This window comes from Staurois parvus, unplaced genomic scaffold (assembly GCF_062004578.1).
Source record: "Staurois parvus isolate SC_StPar_1 unplaced genomic scaffold, SC_StPar_1.0 ptg000723l, whole genome shotgun sequence".
Classification (NCBI taxonomy): Eukaryota; Metazoa; Chordata; class Amphibia; order Anura; family Ranidae; genus Staurois; species Staurois parvus.
This window is the reverse complement of record NW_028318519.1, coordinates 888,956-903,381: the sequence shown is the minus strand read 5'-3', so window position 1 is coordinate 903,381 and position 14,426 is coordinate 888,956. Positions and strand designations below refer to the sequence as shown.

At 48.2% G+C, this 14,426-nt stretch overlaps 1 protein-coding gene across 1 annotated transcript in view; it reads left to right on the top strand.

Moving 5' to 3' along the window:
* Nucleotides 1-770: 770 nt before the first annotated feature.
* The window catches only part of LOC149445369 (L-gulonolactone oxidase-like), a 140,120-nt gene continuing 126,464 nt past the window's right edge, over nucleotides 771-14,426 (top strand). The window contains exons 1-3 of the mRNA XM_089653869.1: nucleotides 771-1,237; nucleotides 6,063-6,153; nucleotides 13,250-13,435. Coding sequence (XP_089509995.1) covers nucleotides 1,140-1,237; nucleotides 6,063-6,153; nucleotides 13,250-13,435 — 375 coding nt within the window. The 5' untranslated portion in view covers nucleotides 771-1,139. The remainder of the gene's footprint in view (nucleotides 1,238-6,062; nucleotides 6,154-13,249; nucleotides 13,436-14,426) is intronic.

Here is a 14,426-nt window from a genome sequence, read left to right as displayed (position 1 = left end):
CACCTTCGAGTACCGTCCCATAGTTCCACCCCCTACCCACCTCCAAGTACCATCCCATAGTTCCACCCCCTACCCACCTCCGAGTACCGTCCCATAGTTCCACCCCCTACCCACCTCCGAGTACCGTCCCATAGTTCCACCCCCTACCCACCTCCGAGTACCGTCCCATAGTTCCACCCCCTACCCACCTCCGAGTACCGTCCCATGGTTCCATACCCTACTCCCCTCCGAGTACCGTCCAGTGCCCGAGTTCCCAAATGGTCAGTCTGCCCCTGGCTGGGAGCGTGCACATATGTATTTTCTAATGACACACAAATATGCGCCCGCTTCGCGTCAAGGCCCAGACGCCGAGTGGCCGCCTATTTGCGTGCGCTCGGCGTCTAGGGGTTAAATTACAGAAAATGTTTTTCCAGTCTTCTGTAGTATAAGAAGACATTGACTTTCCTGAACCCTGTCTCTGCAAATACCCAGCACTGACTGAAGGTGGTACCCTTGAAGAAGTAGGGAAGGTCTAGATAGAACCAAACTAACTGGGGGGGATGGAGGACTAAACCAAAATCAAATAACAAACCAGTTAAAACCACCACTGGATGGCAGCACACTACAGAAAAATGATAACCTCATATAACACGATAAAACATAAAAAATACATGAAAGTGAGGGATATTTATCTATCTATATATATATATATATATATAGAGGGATATATTTGCAGAGCTTTGCTGGATGGCAGACCTGGGACTCCAGCTGTCAAAACATCTTTATGTTCCCCATCAGCAGAGTCCTTTTCCTTTCCATTTTGGCGGCGTTGTGCGTCCGTCACCTCCATCCAGAGGATATAAATGAGATGAAGGAGTACAAGGCATCTTCTCATTCATCATGGCGTCGTTCGCTCTTCATAGGACAGCGCGGACGGGTCTGACCATCCTGCACACATCAGTCAGGAGAATATTACGGCGTCCTGTCCGCCGCTGTCAATTTATAGCGAGCCGTCAGCTGGCCTGGAATTGTGTTGTCACGTCAGCGGTGTCAAGGCTTCTCCGCATTGATCGCCTGTCACATTCCCCCCGAGACGTTAGGATGAGATACGCGCCGCCGTTCGCCTTTCCAGGAAACCGTCTTCGCCTTGTTTATGCGACATGGCGGCTGCGACAAGGAGAGAAGGCGATACAGACGGGACGCAGACATCTCCAGGAGATACAGACGTTTGTTTTGTAGTCGGGGAGCCGCAATTTTAGTAAGGCTTACAGTGTTCCTAAACCCACAGCAGTGACATCAGTCTGTATATACAGTAAGGCATGCTTGTTATACTCACTGAGAACCTAAGGGGTTAATCCTCCGCATTGTGTAAAAAGGGCTGTTTGATCCTGTCTTCTCTGATCCTCCCCTTCTTCTACTGTCCCCAATCCATCTGCTGATAGTACAGAGCTCTAGGAGTCACTCTGCACATGCTCAGCTTGGTGTGTATTGCTAGAGAGTTTTTTTTCTTCTTTGGAAGGGTGCATGTGATCACCACAGGGCCAATCAGCACTGTCCAGACAGAGGGTCAGGGGTTCTGCATTCTCTGAGAGCAAAATGAAAACTTCTCCTACAAGATTAACCAGTGCTGTGCTGGCCACTGATAGAAGTCACAAGACTGCTCTAACTGCTGATGAGAAAAGGTATTTAGCAGTTTATATTTACTAAAATAATTTCATTTCCATATTCTGTGTACTGTGGGAGACCAGATATAGTGAATGCAGGGTCCTGGGAGACCAGATATAGTGAATGCAGGGTCCGGGGAGAGCAGATATAGTGAATGCAGGGTCCGGGGAGACCGGATATAGTGAATGCAGGGTCCTGGGTTTAGACCAGATATAGTGAATGCAGGGTCCGGGGAGACCGGATATAGTGAATGCAGGGTCCGGGGAGACCGGATATAGTGAATGCAGGGTCCGGGGAGACCAGATATAGTGAATGCAGGGTCCGGGGAGACCAGATATAGTGAATGCAGGGTCCGGGAAGACCTGATATAGTGAATGCAGGGTCCTGGGAGACCAGATATAGTGAATGCAGGGTCCGGGGAGACCAGATATAGTGAATGCAGGGTCCGGGGAGACCTGATATAGTGAATGCAGGGTCCGGGGAGACCAGATATAGTGAATGCAGGGTCCTGGGAGACCAGATATAGTGAATGCGGGGTCCAGGGAGACCGGATATAGTGACTGCAGGGTCCGGGGAGACCAGATATAGTGAATGCAGGGTCCGGGGAGACCAGATATAGTGAATGCAGGGTCCTGGGAGACCAGATATAGTGAATGCAGGGTCTGGGGAGACCAGATATAGTGAATGCAGGGTCCGGGGAGATCGGATATAGTGACTGCAGGGTCCGGGGAGACCAGATATAGTGAATGCAGGGTCCAGGGAGACCAGATATAGTGAATGCAGGGTCCTGGGAGACCAGATATAGTGAATGCAGGGTCCTGGGAGACCAGATATAGTGAATGCAGGGTCTGGGGAGACCGGATATAGTGAATGCAGGGTCCAGGGAGAGCGGATATAGTGAATGCAGGGTCTGGGGAGACCAGATATAGTGAATGCAAGGTCCGGGGAGACTAGATATAGTGAATGCAGGGTCCGGGGAGAGCGGATATAGTGAATGCAGGGTCTGGGGAGAGCGGATATTGTGAATGCAGGGTCCTGGGAGACCGGATATAGTGAATGCAGGTTCCAGGGAGACCAGATATAGTGAACACAGATTCCAGGGAGACCGGATATAGTGAATGCAGGTTCCAGGGAGACCAGATATAGTGAACACAGGTTCCAGCGAGACCGGATATACTGAATGCAGGTTCCAGCGAGACCGGATATACTGAATGCAGGTTCCAGGGAGACCGGATATAGTGTACACAGGTTCCGGGGAGACCAGATATAGTGAATGCAGGGTCCGGGGAGACCAGATATAGTGAATGCAGGGTCCTGGTTTTAGTAGCACTTTAAAGTGAAATAGTAAGCCCAGGTTCACATTAATGTGGTGCGGGACGCCGTATGTAATTCGCACAGTAATCACACCGCATTCCTGTGTGAATTACATGCAAAGGTGCGATTTGAGCCATACACTTTGCACAATCGCATCGCATCCGCACCAAAAAGGTGCAGGACCCCTTTTTTGCAAATTCGCACCTAAATTGCATTGCATTGCATGGGTAGAAACACCCATGCGCTGCGATTCAGATGCGGATTTTAAAAAAGTGTCCCGCACGTTTTTGGTGCAGATGCGATTTGAGCTGGCAATTGAATCACGTTTTGCGATCTTTTTCAGGGTGTCCTTAATTTATCGTTGACACCCGCACCAGATCGCATGTATGGGATGCGATTGCAATGCGGTGTGGGAAACACAGAGGATTTTCAGCGTTTCAAAAAAAGTCCCTGAGGCTAGGTTCACAACAATGCAGTTTGCGGTTGATGCGTTTTTTTCCCATGCGTTTTGCAGTGTGGTTTGTGTTCTTTCACATGCATTTTTGATGCATTTTTTTATGCGTTTTTTTTGGGAAGTGTTAATGTTCCCAGGGGGGAGGTATGTGTTGCCATGCAGGAAAACAGGACGGGAGGAACCCTACTGCCTCAACATCTCCTTGGGAGGACAACCTGGGCAGCAGCCAGTTCAGTCTGAATTTCAGCCACCGACCCAGAACAGTGTGAGAACTCCTACACCCCCTGGGCCGGATAAGGCGAGAGGGCGGTCAGGTGCAATACCCAACCCAACTTTATGTGAGACTGCTTAACTGCAAGTTCTTGGGACCCCCTTGCTCGGGGAGGCTTCATCCGGGGGTCTGAGGAGGTACACCGAAAAGGGACAGTGCTATATTTTTCTGCTAGTCCACATTTTTGTAGTTGCTAAGAAGTTTGTCCTCGAGTTCTACAGTTCCTTTGGCACCCCACATACCCCTAGACTCAGGGGTGTATTTACCACAAGGCAAACAAGGCATTTGCCTAGGGCGTCATTTTTCAGGGGGGGGGGGGCAGCACTGCCCCTTGGAAGAAGGGAAGGAAGAAGGGACACACGTGGCATGGGGACCTGGTGGGTTCCAAGAGATGCTGTGGGTTTCATGACGGTGTATGCACAGCCCGACTCTCGTTCCTGGGGATGTCCGCAGCTGTGAAGCTGAGTGTCTCTCTCTCTCGCCATGGGCGATGGTGGCTGGTGTATGGGGGGCAGAGGTAGTGGAAGGCGCGGGTGGAGGGCAGGGATGCTCTTGGTCAATGTCAGGCTCTTTCTGTGGGGGGGGGCGCCAATTTTTGTGTTGCCTAGGGCAGCACAAAACCTAAATACACCCCTGCCTAGACCCCATCCAAGTTGTTAACCCCTTAATAAAAAACCACTAAAAACTAGCTCAAGGACAGTTTTATTGATTCTAAAAGTACAAGTGTGGAAAATGCATGTTACCTGGCAATGAAAAGCTTGGGGGGACCCAACCAAATCCAGCAGCTCCATTGAGGGTAGTGCTACATCCCTGCAAGAAACCGACAAAAACGAACAAAACACGCAACAACCTAACTATAATACAATATATATAAAATGAGGAACAGAGATCAAAAGGATAAAACTGGAGGTGTAAGGAAAAGTCAGGAAGGGGAAACCAAGACAGGGATCAGGTACAGGGCAACAGGGTACAGGTAAGAGCAGGCTCAGGCTGGAATCAGGCTCAGGATCAACAGCAAGCAGTATCTGGCTATCAGGCAAAACACTGAAGCACAAAGAACCTGTAGAGGTGGGACTAAATACCCTACCAGCAGCCAGCATCAGGTGGAGACATATTACTGGGATCTGTGAGACACCCACTGGTGGACACCGGAGCTACAACCTGCCACTCTGGGAACCACAGTGCCACTTCCTCTTGGCAACATGATGTCATTTTTCAAAGAGTTTCTCCCACTTCCTGTGGTGTTTCCACAACAGGAAGTATAAGGAAACCTCCCCAATGGGACAGACATGTGGCTCTATCCACAACCAATACAAACATTGCACTGTATAGTCACCACTGTGGCTTTCAGAGAGGTTCAAGAAGTTTGTCCTCAAGTTCTACAGTTCCTTTGGCACCCCACATACCCCTAGACCCCATTCAAGTTGTTAACCCCTTAATAAAAAAACAACTAAAAACTAGCTCAAAGACAGTTTTACTGACTCTGAAAGTGCAATTGTGGAAAATGCATGTTGCCTGGCCATGAAAAGCTTGGGGGGACCCAACCAAATCCAGCGACCCCTTTGAGGGTAGTGCTACATCCCTGCATCGAGCCTTGAAGAAACCGACAAAAACTAACAAAATACGTAACAACCTAACTATAATACAATATATATAAAATGAGGAACAGAGATCAAAAGGATAAAACTGGAGGTGTAAGGAAAAGTCAAGAAGGGGAAACCAAGACAGGGATCAGGTACAGGGCAACAGGGTACAGGTAAGAGCAGGCTCAGGTTGGAATCAGGCTCAGGATCAACAGCAAGCAGTATCTAGCTATTAGGCAAAACACTGAAGCACAAAGAACCTGTAGAGGAGGGACTAAATACCCTACCAGCAGCAAGCATCAGGTGGAGACATATTACTGGGATCTGTGAGACACCCACTGGTGGACACCGGAGCTACAACCTGCCACTCTGGGAACCACAGTGCCACCAGCAGGTGATCCAGGTCCTGATAAATATATAGTTGGGTGTAATGGCAGTAAGCCATCCATCGGCAGCTGGTTCTAGGAACCTTTTCCTCACTTCCTGTCCCAGTGAGGATGTCATACTCACAGGAAGTGTTAAAACAAAGAAAGCAATAAAAAACAAGGGGGCTAACAAGGTGCACTTTATTACTGTGTCCCTTCACTTCCTCTTGGCAACATGATGTCATTTTTTAAAGAGTTTCTCCCACTTCCTGTGGTGTCTACACAACAGGAATTAGAAGGAAACCTCCACAATGGGACAGACATGTGGCTCTATCCACAGCCAATACAATACTGCACTGTATAGTCCCTGCAATGGCTTTCAATGTCGATAAGAGAGGCAGCTTTGTACATCTGCGCCTTGTGTCTTGCAGCATTGGAGCGGTGTCGGAGGTGGCGGCAGCCGGCGTTATTGGAACGGGGACTCACAATACTGGAATCAGTCATGGCATACTGGCTACTCAGGTATGAAAAATACTCATTTATTCTTCAATTCTAATGCATTTCTCATGAATACCCCAGAGATCTGTTACACAAGCTGCAGTGTAATATACACATATAGTACCTTCCCCTGCCCCCCCCCCCCTCCCCCATTAACATGCAATTAACATTTTTCAATTTGGTTTTCAAAAAATGCCTCTTTTGGGACCCAATTGTGTCATCGCTGGGTTAGTACGCTGGTATTTATTCTAAATTTAGTTGGAGGAACTAGTAGGCTTTTATAAACATAACAGCACCCTGCCCCTCATCTCTTTTTTAAGAGCTTTATATGAAAAAAAACACATTCCTGGCATCCCTTAAGATGTAAATCCCTCCTGGTACAAGGGGTGCTTCAAACTTTAGCTGTGCGGTCTGCTGATCAGTTGCTTGATCAACAACTGATCAGCAGATTGCACAGTGAATCAGGAGCATGCACGTCTAAAGGGATGCTCAGGATGTGTTCTTTCATTTAATGCACAGGGAAAAGCAGTGCAGTGACCAAGGTCAGCCCTACAGTTCACACCCACACATGACAAAGAACAAAATGTAATGGATGGCAGAGAACATCAATAGCTGTGAGAGGCAGGCGTCAGGAGTAGGTATCAGGGTGAGACGGGATGAAGTCATTCAGATGAAATAGCTGCTGGAGTTTCTGACTGGCAAGGAAAGGGAAGGGGTGGGGGAGCAACTCTTGATAACATTCAGCAGACTACCGGGAAAACATAATTTGCAGGAGTGGATTGTCAATGTGAATTGTTATGTTTGTGTCGGCGGATAGTCGTTCATCCTACCTGTCGATGGATTTTCATGTTTGACATCTCATAAGATGTCAAACTCCCCCCTTCCTCTTGTTTCCACCCGCTACCCATCTCCGAGTATCGTCTCATGGTTCCATCCCTTACCCACCTCAGAGTATGGTCCCATGGTTCCACCCCCTACCCATCTCCGAGTATGGTCCCATGGTTCCACCCCCTACCCACCTACGAGTATCGTCTCATGGTTCCACCCCCTACCCACCTCCGAGTATGGTCCCATGGTTCCACCCCCTACCCACCTACGAGTATCGTCTCATGGTTCTATCCCCTACCCACCTCTGAGTACTGTCCCATGGTTGCACCCCCTACCCACCTCTGAGTACCTTCCCATGGTTCCACCGCCTCAGGGGCGGACTGACAACTCATGGGGCCCCCGGGCAATAGGGGATCATGGGGCCCCTGTGTCCTTACCTAAACACAAAAAAGTCTATGAAAAAGGTACCAGGGGCATCTCATGGGGCCCCCTACTGACCCCGGGACCTCGGGCAGTGCCCGAGTTTCCAAATGGTTAGTCCGCCCCTGCACCCCCTACCCACCTCCAAGTACCATCCCATGGTTCCACCCTCTACCCACCTCCGAGTACCGTCCCATAGTTCCACCCCCTACCCACCTCCGAGTACCATCCCATAGTTCCACCCCCTACCCACCTTCGAGTACCGTCCCATGGTTCCACACCCAACTCACCTCCGAGTACCGTCCCATAGTTCCACCCCCTACCCACCTCCGAGTACCGTCCCATAGTTCCACCCCCTACCCACCTTCGAGTACCGTCCCATGGTTCCACACCCTACTCACCTTCGAGTACTGTCCCATGGTTCCACCCCATACCCACCTCTGGGTACCGTCCCATGGTTCCACCCCCTACCCACCACCAAGTACCATCTCATGGTTCCACCCCCTACCCACCTTTGAGTACCGTCCCATGGTTCCACCCCCTACCCACCACCAAGTACCATCCCATGGTTCCACCCCCTACCTACCTCCGAGTACCATCCCATGGTTCCCCCCCCTACCCACCTTCCAGTACTGCCCCTTTTAGAGAATACAGAGCCAAGTATCATTTTGTGGTAATTTGTACGGAGTTTGTTAATGATAACAAGGAAAGCTTCAAAATAGATCCCGTGTAGCCAGCAACAAAGATAGATCCCCCCACAACAATGGACCCCCACAACAAAATCCCACCGTAGCAACAATAGATCTCCCGAACAACAATAGACCCCCAGCAGCAACAACAGATCTTCAAGCAGTCAGCATCAATAGACTTCTCCCTTAACAGTAGATCCCTCCCAGCTTCAACTGTCCAGCCAGCAACATAAGACCCCCCTGAAACAATAGAAAACCCCAGCAACAAAAGATCCCCATGCAACAATAGATCTGCCCCATCAACAATAGCCCCCAGCAGCAACAACAGATCTCCAAGCAACCAGCATCAATGGACTTCTCCCTTAACAGTAAACCCCTTCCAGCAATAACTGTCCAGCCAGCAACACAAAACCCCCCCTGCAACAATAAAAAACCCCAGCAACAAAAGATCCCCATGCAACAATAGATCTGCCCCATCAACAGTAGCCCCCCCATCCCCCAGCGGCAACAACAGATCTCCAAGCAGCCAGCATCAATAGACTTCTCCCTTAACAGTAGATCCCTCCCAGCAACAACTGTCCAACCAGCAACACAAGACCCCCCTGCAACAATAGAAAACCCCAGCAACAAAAGATCCCCATGCAACAAAAGATCCCCATGCAACAATAGATCTGCCCCATCAACAATAGCCACCCAGCAGCAACAACAGATCTCCAATCAGCCAGCATCAATAGACTTCTCCCTTAACAGTAGATCCCTCCCAGCAACAGCTGTCCAACCAGGAACATAAGACCCTCCTGCAACAATAGAAAACCCCAGCAACAAAAGCTTGGCAAGGGGTTGGACTCCCTTAAAAGTGTTAGAGCCTGCTCAGTAGGAAGAGAGTGGTGGAGGAGGAGGAGTGTGAGGCTGGAGGAAGAAGGCTGCCAGGAGGCCTGCTGGGGCCAGAGCCAGAGAGGAGGAAGCCTCAGGTCTCAGCGGTTTCTGTCTGTGGATGAACACTTGTGTGGAAAATGCTAACTGACTGGCTGTGCAGGACTATAGGGGGACCCAAATTCAACAGCAACCCCCAAGGGGGGGGTAGTGCTACATTACCATAATGCACCCGAGTGGAAAAGTGCAAACCTCACCTTACCCAAAGGCTTGGGCTTCTGTCGGCCTCATATTTCTTGTCCTCCTGTGCCCAGCCATACCAACTTAACAAGACCCGGGGGGCAATCTTTGCCACCTTTACCCACAGACCGAACCTTCATTGTGTCAGCCACGGCAATGAATTCGGGTAAATAAAATCGATGCGTTCTGCTGCTCTCCCTGAACTCATTTCCCCCCGGATTATATGGAGCGACAATTGCCGCTCTCCATCGCACGTCCTCAGTCATTTTTTATTCTGCGTTTTATTGAGTGCGCCGTGCGGTGTAATGGGCTCGGATGATTACTGCGCTGTTAAAGTTTCTCCGTCTCTCTTTGTTTAATGTTGCAGCAGTTTAAGTCCGCTCAGCCCGTTCTTCTTCTGCGGGAGAGGAAATTAGACCTGCTGATTGAATCTCTAGTGGCGGTGTTACCGAACGTTTTATACATTCCGGCTGCAGCTCTCATCGCTTCGCTTTGCTTGACATCTAATCCTAGACGAGGCTCCCGTGCCAAAATGTTAAAGATGAGCTCCAGGCTATTGGCTAAATACACAGAAGGTACATATAGGGGAGCTGCGTTACCTGCCAAAGGATTAGCATTTCTGTCCATCCGGTCATGAGATTTACACAGCTCCGCCACACAACAGTTCTGTCTGGCAGGCACAGGAGACCTGAATTTCCTCTTCTGCGGAACACAGATACCCCCCCCCCCGCCTCTGACCAGACTGATGAGACCTGCTCCTTGTCTTGCGGTGCAACCGATTGGCTCCTTGTGCTGCTGCTTAATCACCCAGTCTGAGCTCTGCTGTACAAAGTCTGAAGGAGGCCGAAAATACTCATTTTTCATCTGGAGTTCAACTTAAACTTTTTGCTTTTATAAATTTCAATATTGACGAAGTAACAATTCATTCTGCTCAAAAAAAAAATTTGGTTATTTCTTGATCTGGTCGAATGTTTTTTATTGCTTTGAAACTAAAATATTGCATTTGGCCACTAGATGGCACTAAGTATAATTTCCTATGTTACATAGCACCATCTAGTGGTGAAACATTTTCCATGTTAAATCAATTAAAAACATTCAACCAGCATGGGAAATATTCGTTTTTTCCTCATTTGCATAGAACAAATGTACATTCACTTTTACTGGGTGAACTGGCTTTGCAAGTTTTAGAAAAAAGACTCCTAAGAGCCCGCAAGAACCCTGCTATTCCCCTCATTCTAAATAATTCCAGATCTACTTTCATTGGTGTATGTTATCTCTTGTGTCTCCCTATTGGCAAATGAATGGGCCAATAGGAAGTTGGTGATGGTGGAAAGGATGGGCCTTCATCACTAGTCTACCAGAAAGTGCTGAGGCTTGCCGAACTCCGGCACTTCTTGGTAGAGTCGCAAGTTGGCCTGCCCCCTCCGGTGTCTTATGTCTCCCTTTTTACAAATGAAGATAACACTTCCTGGTAGTGTCACAAGTTGGTTTGCCCCCTTCTATCTCCTGAGTCTCCTTTTTGGCCAATGAGGACACCAATCAAAACTGATGGGTCAATATGGAGTTTTGGGTGGAGGAAAATGATTGACCTTCATCAATAGTCTACCAGAAAGTGCTGAGGCTTGCCGAGTTCCGACACTGCTTGGTAGAGTCACAAGTTGGTCTGCCCCCTCCGGTGTCTAATGTCTCCCTTTTGACCAATGAAGATAATGCTTCCTGGTAGTGTCACAAGCTGATTCGCCCCCTTCTATCTCCTGAGTCTCCTTTTTGGCCAATGAGGACACCAATCAAAACTGATGGGCCAATATGGAGTTTTGGGTGGTGGAAAGATATTGGCCTCCATCACTAGTCTACCAGAAAGTGCTGAGGTTTGCCGTGTTCCGACACTTCTTGGTAGAGTCACAAGTTGCCCTTCCCCTTCCTGTGTCTTGTCTCCCTTTTGACCAATGAAGACAATGCTTCCAGGTAGTGACACAAGTTGGCCTGTCCCCTCCGTTGTCTTCTGTCTCCCCATTGACCAATGAAGATAACACTTTCTGGTAGTGTCACAAGTTGGCCTGCCCCTCCGGTGTCTTATGTCTCCCTTTTGACCAATGAAGATAACACTTCCTGGTAGTGTCACAAGTTGGTTTGCCCCCTTCTATCTCCTGAGTCTCCTTTTTGGCCAATGAGGACACCAATCAAATTGATGGGCCAATATGGAGTTTTGGGTGGAAGAAAGAGATTGGCCTTCATAACTAGTCTACCAGAAAGTGCTGAGGTTTGCCGAGTTCGGACACTTCTTGGTAGAGTCACAAGTTAGCCTGCCCCCTCCGGTGTCTTCTGTCTCTCTATTGGCCAATGAAGATAACACTTCCTGGTAGTGTCAAAAGTTGGCCTGTCCCCTCTGTTGTCTTCTGTCTGCCCATTGACCAATGAAGATAACACTTCCTGGTAATGTCACAAGTTAGTTCACCCCCTCCAGTGCCTTCTGTCTCCCCATTGACCAATGAAGATAACACTTCCTGGTAGTGTCACAAGTTGTTTCACCCCCTTCTGTCTCCTGAGTCTCCTTTTTTGTACAATGAAGACACCAATCAAATTGATAGATGAGTGGTGGGTGGTGGAAAGGGATTTTCATCATTGTATCAGAAAGTGCTGAGGTTTGCATAACTTCAACACTTGCTAGTAGTGTCACAAACTGGTCCACCCAGTCCTGTCTCCTGTATATCCCTATTGGCCAGTGAAGACACCAATCACATTGATGGGCCAATATGGAGTTTTGAGTGGAGGAAAGACACTGGCTTTCACCACTAGTCTACCAGAAAGTGCTGAGGTTTGCTGAGCTCTGACACTTCCTGATAGTTCACAAGCTGGTTCATCCCCTTTTGTCTCCTTAGTCTCTTTTTGTGGACAATGAGGACACCAATCAAATTGATGGGCCAATATGGAGTTTTGGGTGGAGGAAAGAGATTGGCCTTCATCACTAGTGTACCAGAAAGTGCTGAGGTTTGCAGAGCTTTAACATTTCCTGGTAGTGTCACAAGCTGGCCCGCCTCTGTTCCTGTGTGTCTATTGTCCAACAAAGAGACCAATCAAATTGATGGATCAATAAAGAGTTGTAGGTGGTAGAAAGGGATGAGTCTTCATCACTAGTCTACCAGAAAGTGCTGAAGTTTGTGGCCCGTCCCCTTCTGTCTCTTGTGTCTCCTGTCTCTAATTCCAGATCTACTTTGATTGGTGTATGGTATCATAATAAGTTGTCACTTGTGTCTCCCTATTGGCCAGTGATGAGAGCTTCAACACTTCCTGTTGGTGTCACAGCCTGATTCGCCCTCTCCTGTCTCCTGTGTCACCCTATTAGCCAAAGAAGGCACTGATCAAATCGATGGGCCAATAGGGATTTTTGGGTGGTGGAAAGAGATGGGCCTTCATCACTAGTGTACCAGAAAGTGCTGAAGCTTGCATAGCTGACACTTCCTGGTAGTGCCACAAGATGGTCTGCCCCCTCCTGTTTCTCCCTATTGGTCAATGACAATACCAATAAAAATGATGGGCCAATAGGGATTTGTGTGCGGTGGAAAGAAATGGTTCTTCTTCGCTAGTGTACCAGAAAGTGCCGAAGATGGCAGAGCTCCGACACTTCCTGATAGTGCCAAAAGCTGGTCTGCCACCTTCTGTTTCAACCTATTGGTCACTGAAGATACCAACCAAAATGATGAGCCAATAGGGAGTTGTTTGTGGTGGAAAGGGATGGGCCTTCATCACTAGTGTACCAGAAAGTGCTGAAGTTTTCAGAGCTCCGACACTTCCTGGTAGTGCCATAAGCCGGTCTGCCACCTCTTGTTTCTCCCTATTGGTCAATGAAGATACCAACCAAAATGATGAGCCAATAGGGAGTTGTTTGTGGTGGAAAGGGATGGGCCTTCATCAGTAGCCTACCAAAAAATGTTGAAGCTTTGCAGATGAAAGCACTCCCAGACTTTGGGGGTGTTCTGGGGCTATGGAGACCTCCAAAGGGACCTGCACAAGGGCATTTGATGAATACTACTTGTCCATGAGGCTGACCCTTCATCCTTTTTTTTTTGCAGATATTATCACTGACAATGATGACGGCATCTGGGGAAATTCTGGAATGTTCTGAGTCGGCGAACCCTGACATCTTTCAGGCAGCCCGCCTTCACCTGGGCTCCTTGGGGGTCATTCTCACCCTCACTCTGCAGTGCAGACCCGCCTTTCGCCTGCAGGAGATCCAGTTCTCCTCCACGTTACAAGAGGTATTGATGATCTAATGGCACAAAAGTAACCAACTGGTCCTGGTACAAGCATTGGGCTGCAAAAAGTTGCAAAAAATGTATAAAAATCAAAAGCATCCACAAACGTCATACCAGGGGCGGACTGACAACTTATGGGGCCCCCGGGCAATTGGAGATCATGGGGCCCCTGTGTCCTAGCCCACACTCAAACCACACCCAAAAAAGCCTATGAAAGGTAGCAGGGTCATCTCATGGGGCCCCCTACTGACACCAGTCCCTCGGACAGAGCCCGAGTACCCGAATGGTCAGTCCACCCCTGCGTCATACACATATTGGTGCAGGCTGCATGAACTGTAGCTATCATTTCTCAAATGGAGTAATCCTCATAATTCTAAGCTCCATCTAGTGGCAAAAATGCGGTATTGTTTTCTGAAATCAGATAATATACCACATTTTGGCCACTAGATGGAGGTATCGATCATAGGGATTACTCTATTAGAGCAATTACAGCCAAAATTCGTGAAGCATGCCTATGATATTCGTTCAGCGAATGTTTTATCAATGTATTTATAAATTTATTACAGGAAAGTTTCACACTGGATTACTGCACAGATCACGAAGAAACATGCATAGCATAAGGGGGTGTATTTATTTTATAAAAAATCACATAGCTGTTTATCCATCAAAACTGTAAGTAAATAAATTATGTGCGAATGGGGTAAAATCGAACGTTCTCTGGTTATATTCTCGGCATATTAAATGTGTGACTGTAGAAAATACCGCATTACGGCCCCTAGATGGAGCTGAGGAGCATACTTATTACCTAATGAGAATCAGTGCCATCTAGTGGCCATGTTGTGGTATTTTTTGCAATCACACTTTCGATCTGCAGGGAATTCAGTATGAGAACATTCGATTTTTCCCTTTTCGCACAGAACATGTAATTTCGATGGACAAACAGCTATGCAATTTTTTTTATAAATGTGACTGGAAAATTTTGCATTATGGCCAC